Genomic DNA, 23,395 nt, shown 5'->3' with positions numbered 1-23,395 from the left:
TAACACTTCAATGTAGACACTACTTATGCCGACTGGAGGGCGTCTCACATCAGCATAGGTAATAAACCTCCCGGGAGGCAGTAGCTAGGTTGACAGAGGAAGTCTTCTGTCAACCTATCGCAGTCTACACCCAGCTTAGGTCATTTTAACAACACCATTCAAGGGTGTAGATTTTTCACACCCCTGACCGATGTAGCTAAACTGACCTAATTTTCTAGTGTAGTCCAGGTCTTACTTTACATTATCATCTAATCAGGACTGAGGTGTCATTGTACCAGACGCTGCACTAACATATAAGATGGCACAATCCCTTCTCAAGGAGCTTACATTCTAGTGACATAGATGGAGGAAAGAGAGGTACAGTGACATATGTTTAGATATACTGTATGTTATATAGAAACATATTTACATATTATAAACATATTATATATTCTATTATATAAAAACATGTTTATCCATGCATACACAGTTGCATCTGAAAATATTATAAAGTAAGTGCAAGCTATCCTTTTATGCCCCTCAACCTAATCACTAATAACTGGTACATGTTTTACAGGCCTTGTGACAGATGTGGGTCTTGAGGAGAAATCCGAAGGAGGAGAGTTCAGATCTGGGACTGAACTTCTTGACTAGCCTTTAGTTCTATAATAAATTAAACCAACCACGGAGCATGAAACAACCCTCAACTTTGAGAAAGGTTCAGTCCAGATCTGGAGCCCAACTCTGTGGGGTAAGCACGACTCTGCAAAACATTTCCATCTAAAGGTCAGACCCTTCTGTCCAGAAGCAGGAAGAGTTTTGCCTGCACGTGGAGACAAGAGGATTGGGCCTTGTATCAGCAGACAACAGTGATTGGTCACAGCTTCCATTCATTTCTGACAGTCAAGGCTTTTTTAAAATAAAGAATTAAGAGTTTGCTAAAACCTTAAAAATGTGCCAGCCTGTTTCAATGAAGCAGGAAGATGATTCCAGCTGTTTGAGGCTGCAAGCCTAAAAAGTTAAGCCTGCCTCCCATAGTCTGTTTATCTCCAGACACTTTGAAATGAATGGGCTAGATTTAGGAAATGCAGCCAGCATTGGATAAAAGGAAACAAAACAATGCTGTAAATAAGGTATAAGTGATCACAAACATTGAAATAACACAGGGTTGTTGTTCCATTGCTAGCTGCTGACCACTCTGATGTTTTCTCTTGTTTACAGCATGCCATCATCTTTCATAGAATTGTGCTTGATAAATGTGCATCCTTAGACACCCAGCTGGAAAACAACAGCTGGCATTGTTCTTACATTCTTCCAACTTTGGGGGTGAAACAAAGTACAGTGTGTTCCAATGCCAGCTGTACCGAGAACTTAAAAACATGTTTATGTGAGACAAGCCAGAATGTGGGAGGATTAGTCATTCTGTGTCACTCCTCACCACCCTGAGCCTATTTCAGGAACTGCTTCAAAGTTCAAATCCAAGTCACTATGAATCCAGCTTGCTTTTTCTAGGAGCTATTTATTCTGATTGTTGCTGATACACAGATCAGTACGTAACGGAAAACATCTGAAAGCAGGATCAGAATGAGCTCTCCCGAGTGATGCATTGGGGGAAAAGACTTCAGGAGCAGATTGTATTTATATAGACACACCTGACTTGCCTAGGTGTTCAGCAGACAGACCTGCTTTGCCAAAGTGATCAATTTTGGCAGGTTTTCGGTTGCAATTCACTTTCATATTGAGTGCAGGGGTAATTAAATGTTGTTATCCTTATTGTATGAGTAAAAGGCAGCAGAACTGTGCTTAGTATGCCCTGATTAAGGGTGGCATTCTAACTTGAACCTAACTTGCTGAGCAGGATGTAGGAATGCCAAATCCTACTCAAAAGGAGTGGTGTGGTCTCTGTCTAAAGAGTTCCAGATACTATTTGAGGCTTTCTCTGTGGTGTTTAAAGACAAGAGCTCTTTTAACTCAGTTGAGAGTCCTTGTTTCTGTTCGTTGATTACTGGTGCTGAGATTTAGGGACTATGCTTTAGACCTGGTATAGGAGAGTGTTGTACTGAAAGACAACAAAGAGGCAGAAGCATAGAGGTTATCTGCTACCCAAAAGATAGGCTAATGGGGAGAACCTCAGAACACGATATCACAGAAGTGGCAGTGAGTGGCCAGTGGCAGATATGAGCAGCAGTGGAGAGGACAGTAGCAATGAGTGGCTAGAGATGGTAGAAATAACAGTGGCAGTATTAATAAGCCGGTGGCAGTAGCAGCAAAGGTATTGACCAATGCCCCCTACATGTGCCTTTTTCAGGGATGGTAGTTGGACCCATGTGGATGCACCTCTGAACTCGGACTCTTCACTGACTAAGGACAACCAACTGTGAGTAGGCTGCAGTAGAGGGGAAAGGGAGTGGCATGTTAAAGGGACATTTGTTTGTTGCGGTTTCACACCACAAGGTAGGAAACTGAGGCAAATAACATTGCCCAATGTACTGCAGGGGGTATGGGGGTTGGTTGCGTATGGTTACATGCTTTTGAATCATGGTTGTGGTGTTTTCCCAACTTAATACTGGGTTATCTTTCTCTTTTAATAATTTTTTTCTTTTGTTATACACAGACGAAGTGCTTGCGAGTGGGGAAGTACTGCCTTTGAGGCATTCGGGGAGGAAGCCAAGCTGGTTCTGTTTTGTATTGTTAGGAGAAAACCCCTAGATATTGAATCCAGCCTTTGTTGCTGCTAATTCCACCTGGCAGAAGGGTTAAACATCCATTTATTTCCTTTGTCCAAAAAGAAAAAAAAAATCCTGCCATGCAGCCTGCCATTTAAGGAACTCATTGATTATTGTGTAACTGTGTAAGCAGAGTTTGGATGAGCTCTCTCCTGACATCTAGTGGTGAACTGTGGGAAAAGACTTTGGAAGCTGATCTTGTTTGCATGGATACACCCACCCTGCCTAGCTGCTCAGCATAATGGGATTTCTTGCCCAAATGATCACTTGTGGCTTGTGTTCAATCCCCATTCTCCTTGTTATTGGGGCAGGAGTAATAAAGGGGTGTTATCCTTGTTGTGTGAACTGAGGGCAGCAGAACTGTACCTGGCATAACCCAATGGAGGGACTCACCCTCAACTGAACAGCACTCACTAGGCAGGGGAAGTGGGTTCCAAAGCCCAATGAGTTTAGATAGGTTGTATGTAGACACCTACCTAATTTAGAGTTTTGTTACATGCTGCAGAGCTAACATTGCTGATATCTAGGTCTAAGTATTAAATTTTATTTGGGACAGTATCTCTATTGCAAGAGCAGCAAAGAATCCAGTCTCTATTGCAAGAGACTGTCTAGTGTGCCCCAGCAGGAAGGCTCCACTACTAACAGCTGAAATCATTGAGAGCTGTATTAAGTGTGGGGAGCGTCCTGAAGACATCTTGATGAGTGTCTAACCAGGCAGCTGGGGGAGAGGTATGGCAAGTGGCCAGCAGGGTGGCTGGTAGAGTGGCATGACAAGCGGCCAGCAGAGAAGCTGTGGAGTGGGTCAGAGATGAGCCCTGCAGAGGTGTGGCAATTGGCTGTTGGGGCAACGAGCACCTGAGCTGTGCAGCGTGTAAAGTGCTTCCCCCCGCCTTCCACATAAGGTGGGAGGTGAACTCTGCAGATGAACCTCTGAACTCTGGGGCTGCACTGGCCAAGGACAGCAACTGTGAGTGGCGTACAGCGAAGGGATGGGCACGTTAAAGAGACTTTTGGGTTGCTGGACTTAAGACCCTGAGGGGAAAAGGACACTGCCCAACTTACTTGGGGGATGGGTCTTTTGCTCATTTTTTTGTTTATGAGCCCTAATTGTGGTGTTTTCCCAAATTAATGCTGAGTTAATTCCCTCCTTTTATTAAAAGGTTTTGCTACACTCAAAGTATGTGCTTGCAAGTCTATTGCCTCTTAGAGGTGCCCAGAGGGTGGTGTATAATTGTCCCAGGTCACTGGGTCGAGGCTCGAGACGGTTTTGTGTTGTATTGTTGAAAAGAAATCCCTAGATACTGAACCCGGCCCATGTGGCTGCCAGCTCCACCTGGCAGAAGGGTTACAACCGCAAGGGCTTTAACTATTCTGGGCCATCCACTTGTTACTTTTGCACTTTAAATAAATCTGCACCTGTGTGTCCAGTACACGCTACTGGCAAGAAGAATTTCTTTCCACCTACTATGGAGACCTGGGCTCAGTGACCACAGGTGGGAAATGTGTGTTTGATCCTTGGCTCTAGTCTCTCACTCCTCAGGATGGTAGGAGCTGAGAGGGCTGCAGATGTAAGAGGCTTGTCTCATGATCTGTGAGGAGGATGAGTGCTTAGTGTCACTCAACAATAATGCCTCTAGTCGATGAACTCCTAGCAGTCTCTTTAGCTAGACTGATTGACTTCAAAAGGAGTCCTTATCCAGGTCCTCTTCACTCAGAAGGATACTGGCCATTACACAAGGTCTAAAGAGGATGTGTTAGGGACAAGAGGATAGTAATTGGATAAAATGTAAACAGGACTATAGCTAAACCAGCAAAGGTGGGAGGTGGAACAGTAGGGCCGGGTCCAGTATCTAGGGGTTCCTTTTCAACAATACAACACAAAACCGTCTTGAGCCCCAACCCAGTGACCTGGGACAATTACACACCTCCCTCTGGGCACCTCTAAGATGCAATAGACTCGCAAGCACAGACTTTGAGAAGCACTGGGGTGGGATGATAAATTCACGTTTATACTGCAACTTTGTAGTTATAGGTGGAGCTGGGAGCACTACTTAAAGTTAAGGTCACCTGATATTTCCCATTCTAAGACCCTGTTTTCCGTTTCTTTTAACTTTGCCAAACTTCAACTGTTGGGACTGAAGTTTTCCATGCCCTGTGAGAACCTCAGGTTGAGGGCTTTTGCATTTTATTTGTTTGTTTCAACTAAAATGGTCCAGCTATTTATGAGAATGACATTAGGAGAAAACATCGAAGCTTTTTGCCCATGTTAAATAAATTCTTACAACCATTTTATTGAGAAGCTCTACTGCCTCTGTGCTTTGGAGTAGCGACTTGAAATTTGACAGGTGGGTCATCCTCTTGTCAGGATGAGCCTTTGGCTATTCCAGTAAAAAAATGCTGATATTTGACCAAATTATAAGCCTTTGAAAAATCTCAGTTTGTGTATGCTCAGTAGAGACTCATCAGAGTTTGGCAGCTAAATTCTCCGACGATTCCATCTGCACTGAGCATGCTCCAACCCAGGGCTGAGCAGGAATTTTCCTCCAATTGCTGCTTGGGTTGCCATGGTACTGAGCAGGGAGACTGTCTCTCTTGTGTTCACAATGCTCTCCCTACTGGTGTTCAGGCAGCATAGGAGAGGAAGCTGCCTGACTTGAATACAAAGGGGACAAGAACCAGGGATGGGAGTGGGGCACAGGGAACACAGTGAGATGAGGAGATTGGGACTGGGAGTTGGCAGCAGAGGAATTTGGTCTGAGTGTGAGAGGGACAAGGAACCAGGGAAAGACCGGGACTGCTTGCCAAGGAGACTGGGACCAGGACCCAGTGTGGGGCCAGAGGGAACATGCTCAGGAAGGGGATTGGGGATAAATGAGGAGAATTTACAGTCAAGAGCTTCCCCAAAAAGCTTACAATCCAACTACAACAGTGCTTCTCAAAGCCGGTCCGCCGCTTGTTCAGGGAAAGCCCCTGATGGTCCGGGCCAGTTTGTTTACCTACCGCATCCGCAGATTCGAACGATTTGTGGCTCCCACTGGCTCCAGGCCAATGGGGGCTGCGGGAAGGGCGGCCAGCACATTCCTCAGCTCAAGGCACTTCCCGTAGCCCACACTGGCCTGGAGCGGCGAACCGCGGCCTTCAGAGAGGAAGCACGGACAAAGACAACTGTGCCATTGGGCTGAGGGCAAGAGGATCAAGGATGAGTAGTGGAGCTACGTGAATGGGAGAAGTGAAGGACATTTGACAACCCACTGAGTAAAATGAATTACTGTTGGTTAGTGGTAAGAAAAGCCAAATACAATAAAAACAAACCTGGACTTGATCAAAAGCAGGATGATTGAAGGGGTGTGTGTAGGGTAATACAATGGTTTAAACCACCAGCTTTGCCTTATTGACAATGTTTGCTCAGAAAAGGTTCAGTAGTGGAATAGCAGTGAAGGTTGGGAGTAAAGTGAATCATCAGAGATGTGGATCTTAGTTTGCACCATATGTGGCTCAATCCAGGTCTATCCGTTCTTCACTTTTAGAAAAAACGATTAGTAATAAATCATAAAATTAGCCCCTTGTGGCATTTTGCTATTCCATGCACTTCACAAACCCGTATTAAATGCTCTGAGCACTCAGACTGGAAAAAGATAGAGAAACAGCATTTTACAATAATTACGTTCCTGTCTGTTTCCATTACACGTGTGTACATATTGGCAAAGGAGTCTACTGCTATGTGACTCCAAACGCTAACAGAATCAGGTGCATCACTTAGAAGTCATTGTGTGCTGCCCTCTTCTGTCCAAACACTCGCTAACAAATCAAATCCTTGGAAACATGGAGTTTCCCTATTTTGTTGTGAACACAGTTGATCAAATTCATTTACACTTAAAACAAATTAACCATTGTTTTTTCAACTTTACAATATCTCAAATAGTATGTGACAATGCATGGAAACCAGTACAGCCTTGCTGACTGTGTAAGGCTTTGGTCATTTTTCTGTCCTTTGATACAATTAATAGATCTAACACACTGATAATATTAAAGGATACAAAATAAAAGGACCTACCGAGTGATAGATATCTATTTAGGCTGAACTAATAACTGTCGTACCTTATAATACATTCAGAAAAGAAAATAGAAATAATATACCAACATTGTTATAGCTGACTTCCAACAATAAATAGGGGGGAAAAAGGGGAATAATGCATGAGGCAATTTTTATTTTCATAATTAATTCAAGAATTTACTTTGACCTGACATATGGGAACTCCATAGAGAAATCCCTTCCACAAACTTCATGGTGGCTCCTTATATAAAACAAATATTTTGCCCTTCCAGTCCAAGAACCAAATTCTCTCTCTGTTTCTACATGTACAATCTCAGTGACACCAGTGGGACATATTTAGTTCTCAGCTACATAGATGTGACTCTTGTGCAACTCCATTGATATCAATAACTTTATTCCATGTTTATATCAGTGTATCTGTGGTGAGACCCTGGCCTGTTGATTTCAGTGTGAGTTGCACGCTTACATTTTGGGGTAGACCCTTAGTCTAGGCACCTTTTATGGAAAACCTTGTTATTATATATATAATACAATCTATAATACTATATCTATAATATTGTGTATATATAATGTTGTGTGTGTATATTTATATCTCTATATATAATTATACATATAGATATATAAATACTGATTTGTTAAACCACCCAGTTAATTTTGATTCTAAAATAGAAGGGAGAGGGGGAGTAACAATGAAGGCAACTGAATTATGTATATAACTACCTAGCAGAATGGAATGCTGTGCGTCTTCCAGATCACTAATGCTACAAGCCTGATTGCACCAAAAACCTATAAGCCTTGATGGATATTACAGTACATACAGTATTCCATTTTGTGTTAATCTAATCTAATATGAATATGATCTAATCCTATGTGTCTATCTATGTATTTATGTGGCCATCAGGAATGTAGTATTTGAGCACCTCCCACATATTTAAAAACAGAAATAAATATAGTTATTTATTGCCTACTTCCTTTTCAACCTGTAAAAGTAGCTTGATTAGTTTATAGGGGATAGTCTTGGATTATGTTTGCATATTGAACATGTGTGCGCGTGGTTGCATAATTTATTGAAGGAAATCTAAATTACAGATGATTTTAAACTGGTATAAACTCTCACCAGTGCAGCAAGAACAAAAGGGCTTTAAACCATGGAGGGTGAGAGGAAGGAAGGAAGGAAGGAAGGAAGGAAGGAAGGAAAGAACCATTCTGTGTTAAAGCATGGCAGGAGAGCTATGGCAAGGCTGGTCTAACACAGAGATGGGCCCAAACCACAAATTAGAGTCCAGATTTCGAACAATTCACAGTTCAAAGTTGATGGGACCCTCAGTTATGTTTGAGCCCATTTCTAGATTGAAAATACCTAGGATCTAATACACCACTGACATAAGCAGGCACAACTCCCTTGACTTCACTGGGGTTGTACACATTTACCACAGTGTTCAGCTTGCCCCTCAAACTCCAGGAAACAACAGGTTTGAAACATGCCTGGGTTGACTCATCCCTCTTAGATACATTTAACTCAATAGAGTTTAGTGCAAGTGCGTCTCACAGATAATACCTTAAAAACCAAGGTCAGTTCTGCTCTGTGTGGAGATTGAAAGTCTTATGGTACTTTTTGTTAGAGAAGGAATTTGCCCTGCTCTCCTTGGCCACTATTTAATCTTTCCCCAGTTGCTGTACTGTTGTCCGCCTGGGTGCTGCCCTGCACCTGGAGGGGCTGGATTTCTGTAATGTGTGAAATGCGACCTGCATGCATATAGGTTACAGGGTGCTGTGGCACTCTCATGGAAAAAAAGATGTGATGTAATTTATAATATTATTACTAAAGTACATTTCTGAAAGTTGCTATTCTTCTGTTCCTGATCGTTGCTGCTAAAATTATAGGAGCTGCATATTTACAGTTTTGTCTTTTCCCCATTGTGTGTCTGATTTCACCAGTTGAGAGATCTGATGGAATTGGTACAGAAAATCTTTCTCAGTCAAATACACCTGGATTCAAATAAACTAAAAAAAAAAAGTGAGATTTTCTTTACTGATATTTTCAGATAATGTAGCTTCCTATTTTAAGGTATTTTATTGTTAAAATAATCTAAATTGATAGTAATAGCAATGCAAATAATCTAACCTATGTCAGTTACATTGTCACAAGGGTTCAACTGGATCAGTATTCAAGCACCTAGCAAAGGGCTCATATCAACACCCTCAGTTAGTTCTAGCTTTAAACAGAGCGCATGGAAGTTCATCAGTGGTATTAACACCATAACATACACTCCTGTCCTCGTTTTAAAAGCTGTTATTTCTAATTCAGCAGCACTGAATACACTGCCCCTATAGTGTAAGGAGCAACACAAGAAATGTATGTCGTTACAACGTTAACAATGTATTAAAATCAAACAGGTCATTGAAACCCTCTGATTGGTACAAAGCTTGAGTTGCATTCGGAAATAGTCACAAACACATTTCTGAGCAGCTAGCCAATTTAGTCTGACATTTACTGTATACAGGATTCTTTTGTGACCCACTTGTCTGTACCAGAAATCCCTGCGGTTCTACAAATAGAGACGGCAGTAGATCTATCCAGCACCTTAATATAATTCTCAGAGAGGTTAAGGTGTCAGACTCTAGCCAGGCTTCAGCTGCTCTGCTAATAGCACATTCTGTTCTGTTATTTAGCTGTAGAGCAAACTCTAGTGAGTCCAGGGAGAATCCACTTCCATAGATTGAAAGTAAATGGAAATACTGCTGTGCCCAGACTGTCTGCACTTTGCAACACTTCAAAAAAGCAGCAGTGTCCCATCAGGGGCCTTGCAGATCCTGCAACATGTTGAAAGGCTAGTGTCTCTCTGATTTGGCAGAGCTCTACCAATCGTGTATGCCACACAAAGCCATCATATATGGGACTGTTTCAATCTCTCATTCCATTTTAGAGGCTGATGTGGTATGTGTTTAATTTACAAACGCTTAGTCTCTCAAGCAAAATCTCTTGTCAAAAGTCTTTACGTGATTTGAAATAATGGTGGCAAAGCAAATGCTTAAAATATTCCTGTGCTGGGCTGCTGAGATAATTTCAGTTGAGCTAACTCTGCCATACAACTTAAAGTCAAGCCTCTGCCAGCTATCCTACCACATAAGAGCCAAAGATCTCCTAATGTTTTAGGTGTGTGCCTGCCGCACAACTCCAGAAAAGCTAAACATTGCTGTCTTTTGAGATCAGCATAAGTTCCTCCTCAGACCAGTTAACTTGAGGTTTCAACAAAACCTGTGGCTGGCTAGACCATTCTAGCACAGGAAAGCAGGAGAACTGATTATCTCATCTAAGCAAGTGTGGAAGGGTGTAGTCAGTTGCCCCAGCATTGATGTTGAAGGCAAAAAGAAAATTAGTTTCCTATTCAAGTCTCCAGTTGCCTGTGCCTAAATGTGTGGTAGAAGTATGGGGCAAGACCTGTTCCCTGACCTGGAAAGCCAGGACTTCATCCTTTCTTCCAAGTCCCTCCTTAAAATACAATTCCTCCAGCAGACATTTAACCACCAGCTGGATTCTCAACTGAGCACTAACAAAATAGATGATGGCAGAAAATCAAAATCTGAAGCTAAAAAGTTGCATGTTAAACATCACCACTCAATCCTTTATCTTCCAGCACACTCTCTACAGTGCTTCCCTGCTGGCCAAGCAGTAGACAAGCTGGGGATCTGGCTTGGTGGTTTCCACTTAGATGAGAAATCAGTGACATGGAGTCAGATATTTTCTTCATGTAAATTGCTTAGTTACACAATGTACCCCAGCCCTGTTGTCCTCCTGAGCAGCAGCAGGAAAAAAGTGCACACAAGCATCCCTCCATCCTCACAAAGAGGAACTTTATGTGAAGAGGGGAAATCTACTCAATCGGGGCTGAAACATCTGCTTGCATAGACCGTGAACAATCCCACTGAAGTCAATGGTGCTGCATACCATGGGAATCAGTGGAGAATTCAACCTTCTATATTTGTTCATTTTAGACCAGTGACATCACAGAGCTTCATGAGGGATGAATAGCCTGCTTCAAGGATGAAATGCAAAGGCTTTGAAGAAATTTGTGGCTGGATAGTCAAGAGAATTAGCAGGGATTTACCAAAGGTTTCTATTTGGCAGCCTAGAGGATCCCTTTCCAGGATTCCTGCTGGTGCTTTGCAGTCTCTGGCTTCTGCTCATGGGAAGGTGTCACAGCTGGCACTAGGCCAGCAATGCGATCCATAATGCTGCTTAAAAGTGCTATATTGCTGACCCAACTATCTAGCTCAAGGTCATCTCCATAGGATCTAAGTGCTGATCAGCTAAGACTTTAAAATAAAGACTTTAGAGAAACACACAGTACAGAATACAGCTAGACTGACTTTGACCTAAGAGAACCCCTGCTCTACTGACATGTATCATGTGGTTAAGTAAATGGGGCTCTAGGTCCAGTTGTCTGCTCGCAGTCAGTAGAAAAGCAGGGCCTGGGTCAATAGATGTTATAAAAGTGCTCTGAAAAGGAAATGTCCATATATATGTAGATCATTAATAGAAAGAATGCTGGAAATGGTTCAGAAAAAAATAACTAAAATGATTAGAGATATGGAACAGCTTCCATATGAGGAGAAATTAATAAGACTGGGACTTTTCAGCTTGGAAAAGAGACAAGTAAGGAGGAATATGATTGTGGTCCATCAGATCATGACTGGTGTGGAGAACATAAATAATGAAGTGTTATTTACTCCTTCTCATAACACAAGAACTAGGGGTCACCAAATGAAATTAATAGGCAGCGGGTTTAAAACAAACAAAAGGAAGTATTTCTTCATACAATGCACAGTCAATCTCTGGAACTCTTTGCCAGAGGATGTTGTGAAGGCCAAAACCATAACAGGGTTCAAAAAAGAACTAGACAAATCCATGGAGGATAGGTCCATCAAAGCTTATTAGCCAGGATGGGCAGGAATGGTGTCCCTAGCCTCTGTTTGCCAGAGACAGGGAATTGGTGACAGGGGATGGATCACTTAATTATTTATTCTGTTCATTCCCTCTGAAGCATCTGGCACAGCCCCCACTGGAAGACAGGATACTGGGCTAGATGGACCTTTGGTATGGCTGAATGTTCTTCTTATGTTCTTATGGCTGTTGGCCCATTGGAACGTGCAACATTGTCTATATATTAGTGCGTTCAATGAAGTTGCTGTTGTTACACAATGCAAATGGCTTCCGGTGTGCAATTCTTCACATGCAGCTCTCAATAATAACGATGACGGAAAATTGTTACCATGAGTGGCCTGTTGCAAATGAATTTGTGATGACATCCAATTCCTGATGGATGTGGCCACATCCTAGAAATGCAGCAACTAGTTCTATCTCCAGGCCCATTCCATCTTTAGATATAGTTAGGTTGTGTGGTGGAGACTATTGTAATGTGGATACCTCTTTGCTGGGAACATGGCAGAAAAAAAGCAACTGATTTTACATAAATCTCAAAGAGCCCTGAAAATAACTTTTTGTCATTATTGACCATGACTGGATTTGAACTCACCACCTAAAAGGGGCAGGCTTTATCTCCTAGTACCACCAATCCAAAGCCATCCAATTTTTAAAAGTATATAAAAAAATTCTGGGAGTTGTTTGATAGTTTGCAAGGGCCAGGGACTTGCAGTCAGTTAGAATTAACAATAAGTGTATCTTCTCAGCTAAATAAATAATTAACCAATTCCAGGTACCCACCAGGTGTCTCACTTGGCGGTTTCCATTAAGCATGTGGGAGGAAAGAAGAAGACAGCAAAAAGAAATGCTGGAATTTCTCAAGTTAACAAATAACTAGGTTCATTTATTGTTGGGCTCCCTTAAAACAAAAAATGCAGTCCAAGTGTATCATCCGGCTGTTCTGGGATACTGATGTTCTTCGGTGTTTTTAACAGCTTGCAAATTCCTATCATTATAATCAGCCTGATCCCGCTGTGCTCCCTGTCAGATCTCACAATGGCTATAATCTGGCACCTGCTTGATACAAAGCTTAGAAGTGAGGCTGGGTGCCCACAGAATAAAAAACAAGTGTGCGCACTGCAAAGGGGGAGGATAGGAGGGAATTTAGGAACAGTGGTGACAGCCTTTTTTCTTCTCTCTCAGCAAGGGAGTCCTAACTAAGGCAGGTCATAAAAAACCCTATTGTTCTCCCTTAGTAGACCTCCCTCTTCCAGATGCAGAATCACACCTCCTTAACCAGCGTGGTTCAAATAAAATCAGTGATCTCATTCTGTCTTCTGCTGACTACGAAGGCTCACACAGCCATCAGATTTATAAATTAATTCATTTAGAAGACAGAGTCTTATCTCACCCTGCTCTGATTGCAGAACCTTTCTCTGATCCTCCTTTGACACAGATACGTTTCCTATAAAAGATATTATTTTTTAGACAACCTAACCTTTTCCAGGATGTCTTTCAAATTCCTCTGTGCAAATCTCAGCTGATTGCTTCAAGCTGGGACCATATCAAGTGGATTATTCTGATGCTAAATAAACAGAACTGGCTACTGACAAAAAAATTGCAAATCTTGTCTCCCCTATGAGCTAAATTGGCGCCACTGCGATCGATGCAGCAGCATAGATTTAGTGGGTCTAGTGAAGACGTGATAAGTCAATGAGAGAGCACTCTACCATCATTTTAATTAATCCATCTCAAGAAGAGGCGGAAGCTACGTCAACAGGAGAGTGTCTCCCATCGACAGCGCAGTGTAGACACCACTTTAAGTCGATGTAAGTTACATTGACTTGTTACATTACTTACATAACTTAATTAGCATAACTTACATTGACTTAGAGTGCTAGCATAGCCTAGGCATTAATGCAGGGGTTCCCAGACTTAGTTCGCGGGTTGGTCAGGGTGGCAGGCTGTGAGATGCTTTGTTTGCCAGAGCATCTGCAGGTACAGCCGTTTACAGCTCCCAGTGGCTGTGGTTTGCCATTCCTGGCCATGTCGATGGAAACATTAATAAAGTTCAATATCACTGAGACCTTTCAAGAATCCTTGCTTAGTTTCAGTAAGTAGAGGGCCCTGTAAACACTCAGTACACTACATACCCCATTTTATTCACAAGGGAAATGGTTTTTTTTCCTTAATGGTCAGTGTTGTTCTTCTTTAAAAGTGTCTGCCCGAACCAGACAATGTTAAATAACAAGCTGAGTTATTGTCTAGATAAATATAAACAAACCAGTGTTCTCTCCTATCACAGTGCACATTCTCTGATATAATTCACAGCAAGATGAAACAAAAGTAAGCCTAGTGGCTAGAGCACTGGACTGACATTCAGCAGGCCTGGGTTATAGTCCCAGCTCTGTCAATGGCCTGCTCGGTGACCTTGAGCAAATCACATCGCTGCCCTGTGCCTCAGTTTTCCCATCTGTAAAATGGGGATAATGATGCTGCCCTCCTTTTATCTACTGATTAAAAGTGCTTTATAAGACCTAGGTATGATTATTATTATTATTATTTCATTTTTAAATTTGGCTATAGTAAAGATTGGTTTAAAAATACAATTCAGGCATCTGGAAGGTGGGAACTTTACTATAGGAAAACTTTCAAGGTAGGTCAGTTGTTAGGTCAAACTGCTTTAATAATAATATAATGATAATACTTAGCCCTTCCTTACAATGCTTTCAATCATCAAAGGGTTTTCTAAATATTAACTGCTCCACTCATCTCTGCAAATGTTGCTATCTCCATTTTAAGGCAAGTAAAGTGCGGCAGAGAAATCAAGCAGGCTGGCCTTTCTCATATGTCTGGAAAACACCTAGCATACTCTGGGCTCTACTGTGAAGAAATCAGCTACAACACACATAAAAATCACCACCACCTTTACAAAACAAGACATCAGACTCAGTGCTGCAATCAGATCCCAGGAGTTTCCAGCTCCCAGTCCTGTTCTGAGCCCAGGCCTCTCTAAGCACAGTCTCTTTTGCTGAGTCTAAATTAATTAGTATGAATTAGTGATAGATTGCAGCACACAGAATAGATAAAGAAGTATGTGCAGGTCAGGTTACAACATGGCCACACTCTAACATATATTCTATGGGTTCCTTCTGCCCTACGTGCTCCCACATCATCCCAGAGGCTGAGAGATTCATCTCAGTCCATTCATTGTGCTTCCTGCAGAGAATGACTCAGTTCACGCACACACAGAGCAAATCCTTTATATTTCTTGTAGGTAGTGCTTTTCATGAAGGAACTTAAAGCATTGCATCTACATGAATTAATTCAGCTTCACAACACTCCAGTGTGTGACGTGTCATTCCATATTCTTTATGAAAATATGCCAATCATATGAATATGACAGAACTGAAATATACTATAGATGACTAGTGAGATATCACTGGAAAGGTTATAATTTACCGAATGCGATTATCCAATTTGTATGCCTGTTTAATGAAGTTAGGAATTGACTATGTATCTGTATTTCAACAGTGCTGCTTTAGGTGACGCCCACTGCTAACACTTCAGGTACAACAATGGAAAATCCAGACAGGGTGGATGGCCCGTCAGTGAGGACAATGGACTGTGAAAAGCTTGGCCTTCCCAAGGACACTCCATACTGCCACTGACTCATGGATGCTGTGATACTACAGAGTCAGATGGTCTTGTCACCTGATACTAAAACATTGCTTGGGATTTCTTGTAACTTTCCACTGTAAGGGAAGGGGAATCAAGTTTGGGAAACAAAGGATTCCTGCCTTATGTAAATTCTGTTTAAGGGTTGGGCGGAAGGCCAACAGGTCTCCTCCTCTCCAGGGCTGTCTGACCAACAAGAAAGACTGCAGAAGCCACCTGAAGAGAAGAAAAGGGTCCAGACTGAAAAGGAATATAACTGGAGCTCTGAACCACAGAAACTTCACAAAGTGCCTGCAACAATATCTAGGGTGAGAAATACTATTTGTAACCAATTTCTTTAGTGAAACTAGCTTAGTTTGCATGTTTGATTTCATTTGCTTAGTAATCTGCTTTGTTCTGTATGTTACCCCTTTTACCACTTAAAATCTGCCTTTTATAGTTAATAAAATTTGTTTTGTTTATTATTAAACCCAGTTTCTGCAATTTCTAACTGGGGGGACAAGAAGTGTGCACAGCTCTCTCCACATTGCTGGAGGGGGCGAATTTCATAAAACCTTTGGGTTTGTACCCCTTAAAAGGAGTGAGCACCAGAGTGCTGGAGCAAGTCCCTTAACTGAGGCCGTGGCTACACTCACACTTTACAGCGCTGCAACTGGGGTGTGAAAAAACACCCCCCTGAGCGCTGCAAGATACAGCGCTGTAAAGCGTCAGTGTAATCAGGGCAGCAGCGCTGGGAGCCCGGCTCCCAGCGCTGCACGCTACACCTGTAAGGGATGTGGTTTACATGCAGCGCTGGGAGAGCTCTCTCCCAGCGCTGCCGCTCTGACTACACTCATACTTCAAAGCGCTGCCGCGGCAGCACTCCCACAGCGCTGCCGGGGCAGCGCTTTGAAATTCCAAATGTAGCCATACCCTCAGGTATCTGCTGTTGGGTGTGGCCCTGCCAGTGTGTGTGTTAGAGGAGGCTTCAATAGCCTGGCTCAGCAAGACAGATTAAAGGGGGGCTGTCATAAACAGATAGCTAAGGGTTAATGTCTCTTTCACCTGAAAAAAAAGTAACCTGAAGCACCTGACCAGAGGACCAATCAGGAAACAGGATTTTTTCAACTCTGGGTGGAGGGAAGTTTGTGTCTGAGTTCTTGGTCTTCTGTCTGCCTCTCTCTCAGCTATGAGAAGGATTTTTCTATTTCCTGCTTTCTAATCTTCTGTTTCCCAGCTGTAAGTACAAAGAGATCAGATAGTGAGTTATATGGTTTTTTTTCTTTTGTATTTACATGTCTATAGTTGCTGGAGTGCTTTAAATTGTATTCTTTTTGAATAAGGCTGTTTATTCGATATTCTTTTAAGCAATTGACCCTGTATTTGTCACCTTAATACAGAGAGACCATTTTTTTGTATTTTTCTTTCTTTTTATATAAAGCTTTCTTTTTAAGACCTGTTGGAGTTTTTCTTTAGTGGGGAACTCCAGGGAAATTGAGTCTGTACTCACCAGGGAATTGGTGGGAGGAAGAAGTCAGGGGGAAACCTGTGTGTGTTAGATTTACTAGCCTGACTTTGCATTCCCTCTGGGTGAGGGGGGAAGAGAGATTGACTCTCGGTAATTCTGTTTTCCAAGGCTGGGAACGGGGAGGGTGGAATCCCTCTGTTTAGATTCATGGAGGTTGCTTCTGTGTATCTCTCCAGGAACACCTGGAGGGGGGAAGGTAAAAGGTTTATTTCTCTTTGTTGTAAGACTCAAGAGATTTGGGTCTTGGGGTCCCCAGGGAAGGTTTTTGGGGGGACCAGAGTGCCCCAAAACACTCTAATTTTTTGGGTGGTGGCAGCAGTACCAGGTCCAAGCTGGTAACTAAGCTTGGAGGTTTTCATGCTAACCCCCATATTTTGGACGCTAAGGTCCAAATCTGGGACTAGGTTATTGACAGGGGCCATGCTGGCAGAACAGGTAGACTCAGTGGTATCTCAGGACATCAGGTAGCAGGGATTGTTGCCCCCTTTATATAGATGGAGAAACTGAAGCATAGGGGAGATAAGTGACCACCCCAGGGTTAGACAAAACCTCAGTAGCAGAGCCAGGAATAAAATGGAGGCACCTCACCTCTCAGACCATACCACCTCTCTGACTGAAATGCAACTCCTATTGCTCAGGCTAAATAAGAAGGAGCCAAGCATGCTGTAATCATTCTGATTTACTTTTCAGGGTTGATCCAGTAAGTTCTTGTCATTGGTACACGATAGCCTGTGGTCAGCTGTTGCTCTTCAGGGGTGCACCTGAATTGAAGTGCTAGGCATAGTAGTGCGCACTGAGGTAGGTCTGCCCTGCAATTAAACACCCACAGCTGGCCCGTGACAGCTGACTCAGGCTCATCGGGCTCAGGCTGTGGGGCTGTTTAGCTTAGCTGTAGATGTTCAGGCTCGGGCTCCAGCCTGTGCTCGGGGCTTCCCTCCTTAGAGGGACCTACAGCCTGGGCTCCGGCCCCAGCCCGAACATCTACACTGCAATGAACCAGTCCTAGACCAGTAAGCCTGAGTCAGCGGGCACAGGTCAGCCTTGGGTTTTTAATTGCAGTGTAGACAAACTCTATGTAGCATTAAGACTCATGCCCCCTATATGACTGCTCCCTCTCACCATTCTCTGAGGAGACATGGGCTTATGCATGATTCTCATCATACTAAAAGGACAATTTGCTATGCATTCCCCTCCTATGCCTTTTTTCTTCTATTAGGCAGGATATAGCATCACTCTTATTACCTCAGAATGAGGTTCTCTGTGCCCCAGACTTACTCTTTTTACCTGTGTTTTTTTTACCAGATACTCTTCTTTGGTACCATGCAGGATCTGGCCTGATGTGGACAAACAAGAGATACAGCTAGTAAAAAGATCTGCAGGACCATCAGCTCAGCAATTTATCCAGATTCCTCTCTAGGACCTGAATTTATGAACTGTGGACTGAGCTGAAATGGTGACCTGCCACAGTTACCATATGATGCAGTTCAGCGGTGATGGTGAACTCTTCAGCAGCGTGCAAGTTTACTGAATGACACACATTACGCACACTAGTAGGAATTTCATCACACACAGGTATGAATGTAAACACTGCTAATCTCTTCTTTACTCCACTTGCACAATGATGTAATTGCAGTGAATGACAAAACATTATATGATGTGATGCAATGCAGCACATAATAAACTAACATCCAATTCAGTGGCAATCCACAGGAAAACAACTTAAAATACAGTAACTCAGTCTATGGGCCTCATTCAAAGCCCTTTGATCTTTTTGTTTCTGGGGAAAGATGTAGCTGACTCTGATGAGAAAGATATTTTTCTGACACTATCCTGTTTTGTTCTTCCTGAAATGATGGTTGAAGAAAACTAAATTGAAACAATATCAAGGGCAGTTTGAGTTGGATATCTGGAAAACATTCTCCACAGTGATAACTAATAGACAGTGGAATCATTACCTAAGTGAAGTGGTGGAAGTCGCACTTGGTTCAGTTAATTTAAAACTAGATTGAACGAAGGATCAATATATATAATGGAGAGAGCTGTTCAGCATTGGTATTTATGAAACCAGATCCTTCTTTGCATACGAATTTTGTCAAGAACTTCAACTTTTCCTAGTGAAAACTCCCTGATGATAATTCCCTCCACATGTGTGCAAACCCAGAGATTGCACGGACTATCAGTCTGCTCTTCTAAGGCTTAATAAATTATTCCTTCTGGTTCTAAAAGCAAGTACTTCTTCAATGGAGGTGGAATGGAAAGTGAAGGGACTCCTTTGTGGCATCTTTTGAACAATATTCGTCTAATAGCACATCTAGATAAATGCAGGAGCGACCGTGGTGAATTACTGCACACGGTGAACAGAGAGTCGTAGAAATCTCTATGCCTCTGCAAAGACAAAACAAAATGTATTTTAGGTCAATAAGACCTCGTTTCCCATAAAACTGGGCAATCTGGAGAAAGCACTTATAACCATCTTGTGGTTCTATGATACATTTTGCAGCAATGACATATTCATTTTACTGAGCAGTAGCATCTAAGTATGTGTCTACACATGATTCCAACTTGTGTAGACACACCTAAACTAGCTTTAATCTAGCTCAAATACTGGTAGCAGTGAAGCTGCAGCAGCACAGACTTTTATCACGGACCAGCCACTGCCATAATTACTCCAGCTTCCAGATATGCTTGTACAGTCCATGTTGAAGCCCATACTGTGCGGTTTCATTACTACTAGTACCCAAACTAGCTTGATTGAAATGCAGACATACCCTAAGTGAGACTGTTATATCTGGCTCAGACTTTCAGAGTTACCTGAATTTTAAGAACAGCTGAAAGTATCTTTGGATCTGATATTTGTCATGCATTTCAGTACCAGATATGGCCTGGCTAAAGAGCTTGCTTATATACACCAGATGTGTTCATCATAAAATCCTTTAATGCACTGTCAGGTATGGCTTTAATAAGATTAGCTTTAAACAAAGTATTTTATACACAGTGCCACCTACAGGCAGAACAGTATAATACAGTTTGGCATTCCATTACATCCCCCCTTTAAGATCTACTTTCCTACCATTTACAGTATTTACCCTATCACATTATCTTTGAAGTTCAGTACCTATCAGTCTATTAAGTGTCTCAGTATCATGCTGGTTTTCTAATTACATGACCCAAACATGTAACAGCTTGGTCATCTGGCTGTCCATTAGTTGCAACGACTGTCTTGAGTCTTCTTCTTGTTCTGTATCTGCCACCTATAGAGTTTGCTCTGTTGATTTTTCTTTCTGAGGAACAAATTGTAGATGTCAATGACTTCTGTTGAACTCTTCACCACTAGACTTGATCACATTTGATCTGGGTGCTGAATTCTTTCTCTTTACAGCACTTGGAATTGTCCATCCTTTTTCTCCATCCAATTTGACATAAACACAGTCACCATGTTCTAGACCTGACAGTTCTCTAACTGAGTGACGTCAGTTGTGAAAGTGTTCATAAACTCACTTGACCTTGTAAAAACAGCAGAGTCCTGTGGCATCTTATAGATTAACAGATGTATTGGAGCATGAGCTTTTGTGGGTGAATGCATACATCCGACAAAGTGGGTATTCACCCACGAAAGCTCATGCTCCAATACGTCTGTTATTCTATAAGGTGCCACAGAACTCTTTGCTGCTTCTACAGATCCAGACTAACATGGCTACCCCTCTGATACTTGACATCACTTAACCTTTTTATCCAATTTGGCTACTCTCTTTCTGGCCACTATGGAGCTAGGTTCTTTTCCAAAATAGGACCAGTAATTCTGAGTTGTCTTCCCACCATGAATTGTGCTGGACTATATCCAGTAGCCACTATTAGTGTTGATCTGTAACTCGAAGCATGAGCAGCATTTGGGGGAGGCATGGTGGGGGCATTGTCCCCCCAAACTGCAGTGCCTTAACCACAGTGAGGCAGGTCCAGGGGCAGCCACACACACACACACACACACACACACACACACACACACACACACACACACACACACACACACACACACGCTCTCTTCTGCTTCCCCTCCCTGACACTCCACACCATTGTCAGGTCAGAGGCAGGAAACCAGAGCTGGGCAGTGCAGAGCGGCTGCTTCTCTGGCTGGTGCCATGGAGCAGGCAGCCGTGGCGCTCCCCCATCTCCTACTGCTGGTGTCTGGGGCTGTGGCTACTCCTAAACTCCCAGCCCCCTTTGACTGCCCATGCAGTGGGTAAGATCTGCCCAGAGGCGGAGCAGAACCAGGCTCTGGGGTTGACAGAGCCCTCAGGGAACAGCAACCACAAGGGGGCTCTCCTGGCACAGAGCCCCTAGTTAGCCCCTCCCTGTGCCCTGAGCTGCACCCCTCAATGAACACAGCCCGTCGCTACTCCCTGCATGCACCCTACTTTCAGTAGTTTTCAAATTTTTTGAGCTGACCCCCCAACTTCCCCTTTGAGTTAGAATTTTTGGTTGTGCCTCCTGCCCAACCCAGACAGGCTGGGTGGCCTGCTAAGAGGAGTCAGGGGGTGGAGGTGGTGCTCCGTTTCTGGACCCTGCCATGTGGAGCTGGCCCCGCCCTGCCAGGCCCTGCCCCCCCAAATATAGAAGTCAAACTACACCTCTGCTCAGAAGAGCAAGGACTGGATCTTCCTACTGTAGGATTTTCCTGGGTGCCTGGACAGCTCTCACAGCCTCTCCATTCGTTCGCTGGTAATGTGGGCTTCTAATAATATGATCAAAATCATATTTCATTTGGAATGTCTTAAATGCTGCTGCAGTGAATTGTGGTCCATCACCCATCACTAGTTGTTCTGGAATACAGATGTGAGCAACCATGCACTTATGTTTCTCAATAACACTGTGACATATTATGTCTTTCAAGTACAAAATTTCTATATAGGTGGGAAAACAATTCCCAATGAATAGGTAATTATGTCCTCTGAATTTGCATGAATCTGTAACTAGTCTCTTCCAAGGGCTCTTTGGCAGAAGTGTTTGTACACTGTATACTTCAGATTGCCTCTTAAATGGATTTGTGCTGGGTCTCCTTTCAAAAGTTCAAGATAATCAAATCCTCCATCCAAATCTTCCACCTTTCTCACTGGGCCCATCATGGCTGCCACACTGTAGCTGGGAAAGTTGTTGGTCTTCGATCTTTTGAGCACATGTACTCTGAGTACATAGCTTCTGTCTTTGTAAGTTGTTTCTGTAGTGAACTGACCCATGCAATTCACAATACTTCAGGGCTAGTGAAAGCTGTGTCAGGTGATTTAAGCCCTTGGAGGGGTTGAAGATGACTGTAAATCCCTTCTGAGCTAACTGTGATGTCAACTCTTGAGTCAATTTTAAAATCAATAATCTTGCCATGAATATTCGATTTCACTTTCCTGGAAGAGGCTCTATGTCTTCATACTTGATAAATCCCAGAAACAATGGCTCTTGATTGTCTGTTATATGAGTCAACTCCCTGACTGCTTTGGTGTGGCAAACAGCTGCAAAATGTCCATACTTCTTGCATTTAATACACCATCTGTCTCTGGCTGGACATGCATCATCTCTTAGGATATGACTTTTTCCACACCTTGTGCATTTACTCTGGAATTTGTCCCTCTTAGCCTGAGAATTCTCTCTCTTTTCATCAGGGGTCTTATGGTAACGACTTTTAGCACTCCTGCTACATCTGTTCACAGCTTCCAACTTAGTGTCTTATTTGTCAAGTTTAGCAAGTTACCCATGTTCTTGCTGCCTCACCAGTTCAGGCTGCTTTGCTATTTGAATAGCTGTGGCTAGAGTTAGATCTCTCTTCATTGTAGCATCTGTGAAAGACTGTCTCTGGTATTTTCATGTTTTGCTTTCCCAAAATCAGTTTTCAACCAAATGCATGCAGAACTGCAATAAAACATTCACCATTTTCCCCTGGTCCTTGAATTTTCTGGTGAAAATGTGCTCTATCATAGTTCTCTGAAATATAAAGTATGAATCAAACATAGCCAGAACCCTTTCATAGTCATCTTTGTGACTGTCGTCAATAAAGTAAAAGGATTTAAAGATATGCTCTGCTTGCTTCCCCCCAGCATAAATTAAAGAAGATACCTGTATATCATTAGTTTCCTTGTGGAGCTTGGTAGCAATGTGAAGTCTTGCAAAATACTGCTTCCAGTCTGTCTATTCTGAAAGTTTATCAAAGCTGAAGTTCTCCAGGCCATTGAAGAGTGGCATGTTGATGAGATCCTGCAATCTTTGTTCCCTCTGTCTGCAAGCTTTGTTGCTGTTTTCCTTTTGTTTCTGTTCTTAATCCCACAGATAACACCATGCCGTGTACTTCTGTACTAGATGTGAACTGGCTAAAGAACTTACTTATCCACACCAGATATGTTCATCATAAGATCCTGTAATGCACTGCTAGGTCTGGCTAGGATTACCTTTAAATAAAGTATTTTTACACAGAGTGCCACCTACTGGCAGAATAGTATAACACAGTAGCTCATCCTATGACAATGTTCATTCCATTTTTACCAGCT

General features: G+C 42.7%; 1 protein-coding gene and 1 long non-coding RNA gene across 5 annotated transcripts in view; one reads left to right on the top strand and one right to left on the bottom strand.

Annotated features, from left to right (window-relative positions):
* ASB4 (ankyrin repeat and SOCS box containing 4) overlaps window positions 1–23,395 on the bottom strand; it is a 56,294-nt gene that overhangs the window by 763 nt on the left and 32,136 nt on the right. The window contains exon 5 of one of the 4 annotated variants that reach the window (XM_030550607.1): window positions 18,153–19,253. The exons of 1 other annotated variant lie outside the window; for it this stretch is intronic. In XM_030550607.1, coding sequence (XP_030406467.1) covers window positions 19,065–19,253 — 189 coding nt within the window. In that variant the 3' untranslated portion in view covers window positions 18,153–19,064. Of the gene's footprint in view, window positions 1–18,152; window positions 19,254–19,781; window positions 20,150–20,526; window positions 22,836–23,395 lie in introns of those variants that run through there. 2 more of the 4 variants (XM_030550609.1, XM_030550608.1) reach the window with 2 other exon arrangements.
* On the top strand, window positions 1,545–15,305 carry LOC115645654. The gene is made up of 3 exons (XR_003998793.1): window positions 1,545–1,729; window positions 2,288–2,356; window positions 15,218–15,305. It is a non-coding gene; the product is annotated as an uncharacterized LOC115645654 (long non-coding RNA).

The sequence above is a fragment of the Gopherus evgoodei genome, chromosome 2 (assembly GCF_007399415.2).
Source record: "Gopherus evgoodei ecotype Sinaloan lineage chromosome 2, rGopEvg1_v1.p, whole genome shotgun sequence".
In the NCBI taxonomy this organism is placed as follows: domain Eukaryota; kingdom Metazoa; phylum Chordata; order Testudines; family Testudinidae; genus Gopherus; species Gopherus evgoodei.
This window is presented reverse-complemented; position numbering and strand designations above follow the sequence as displayed.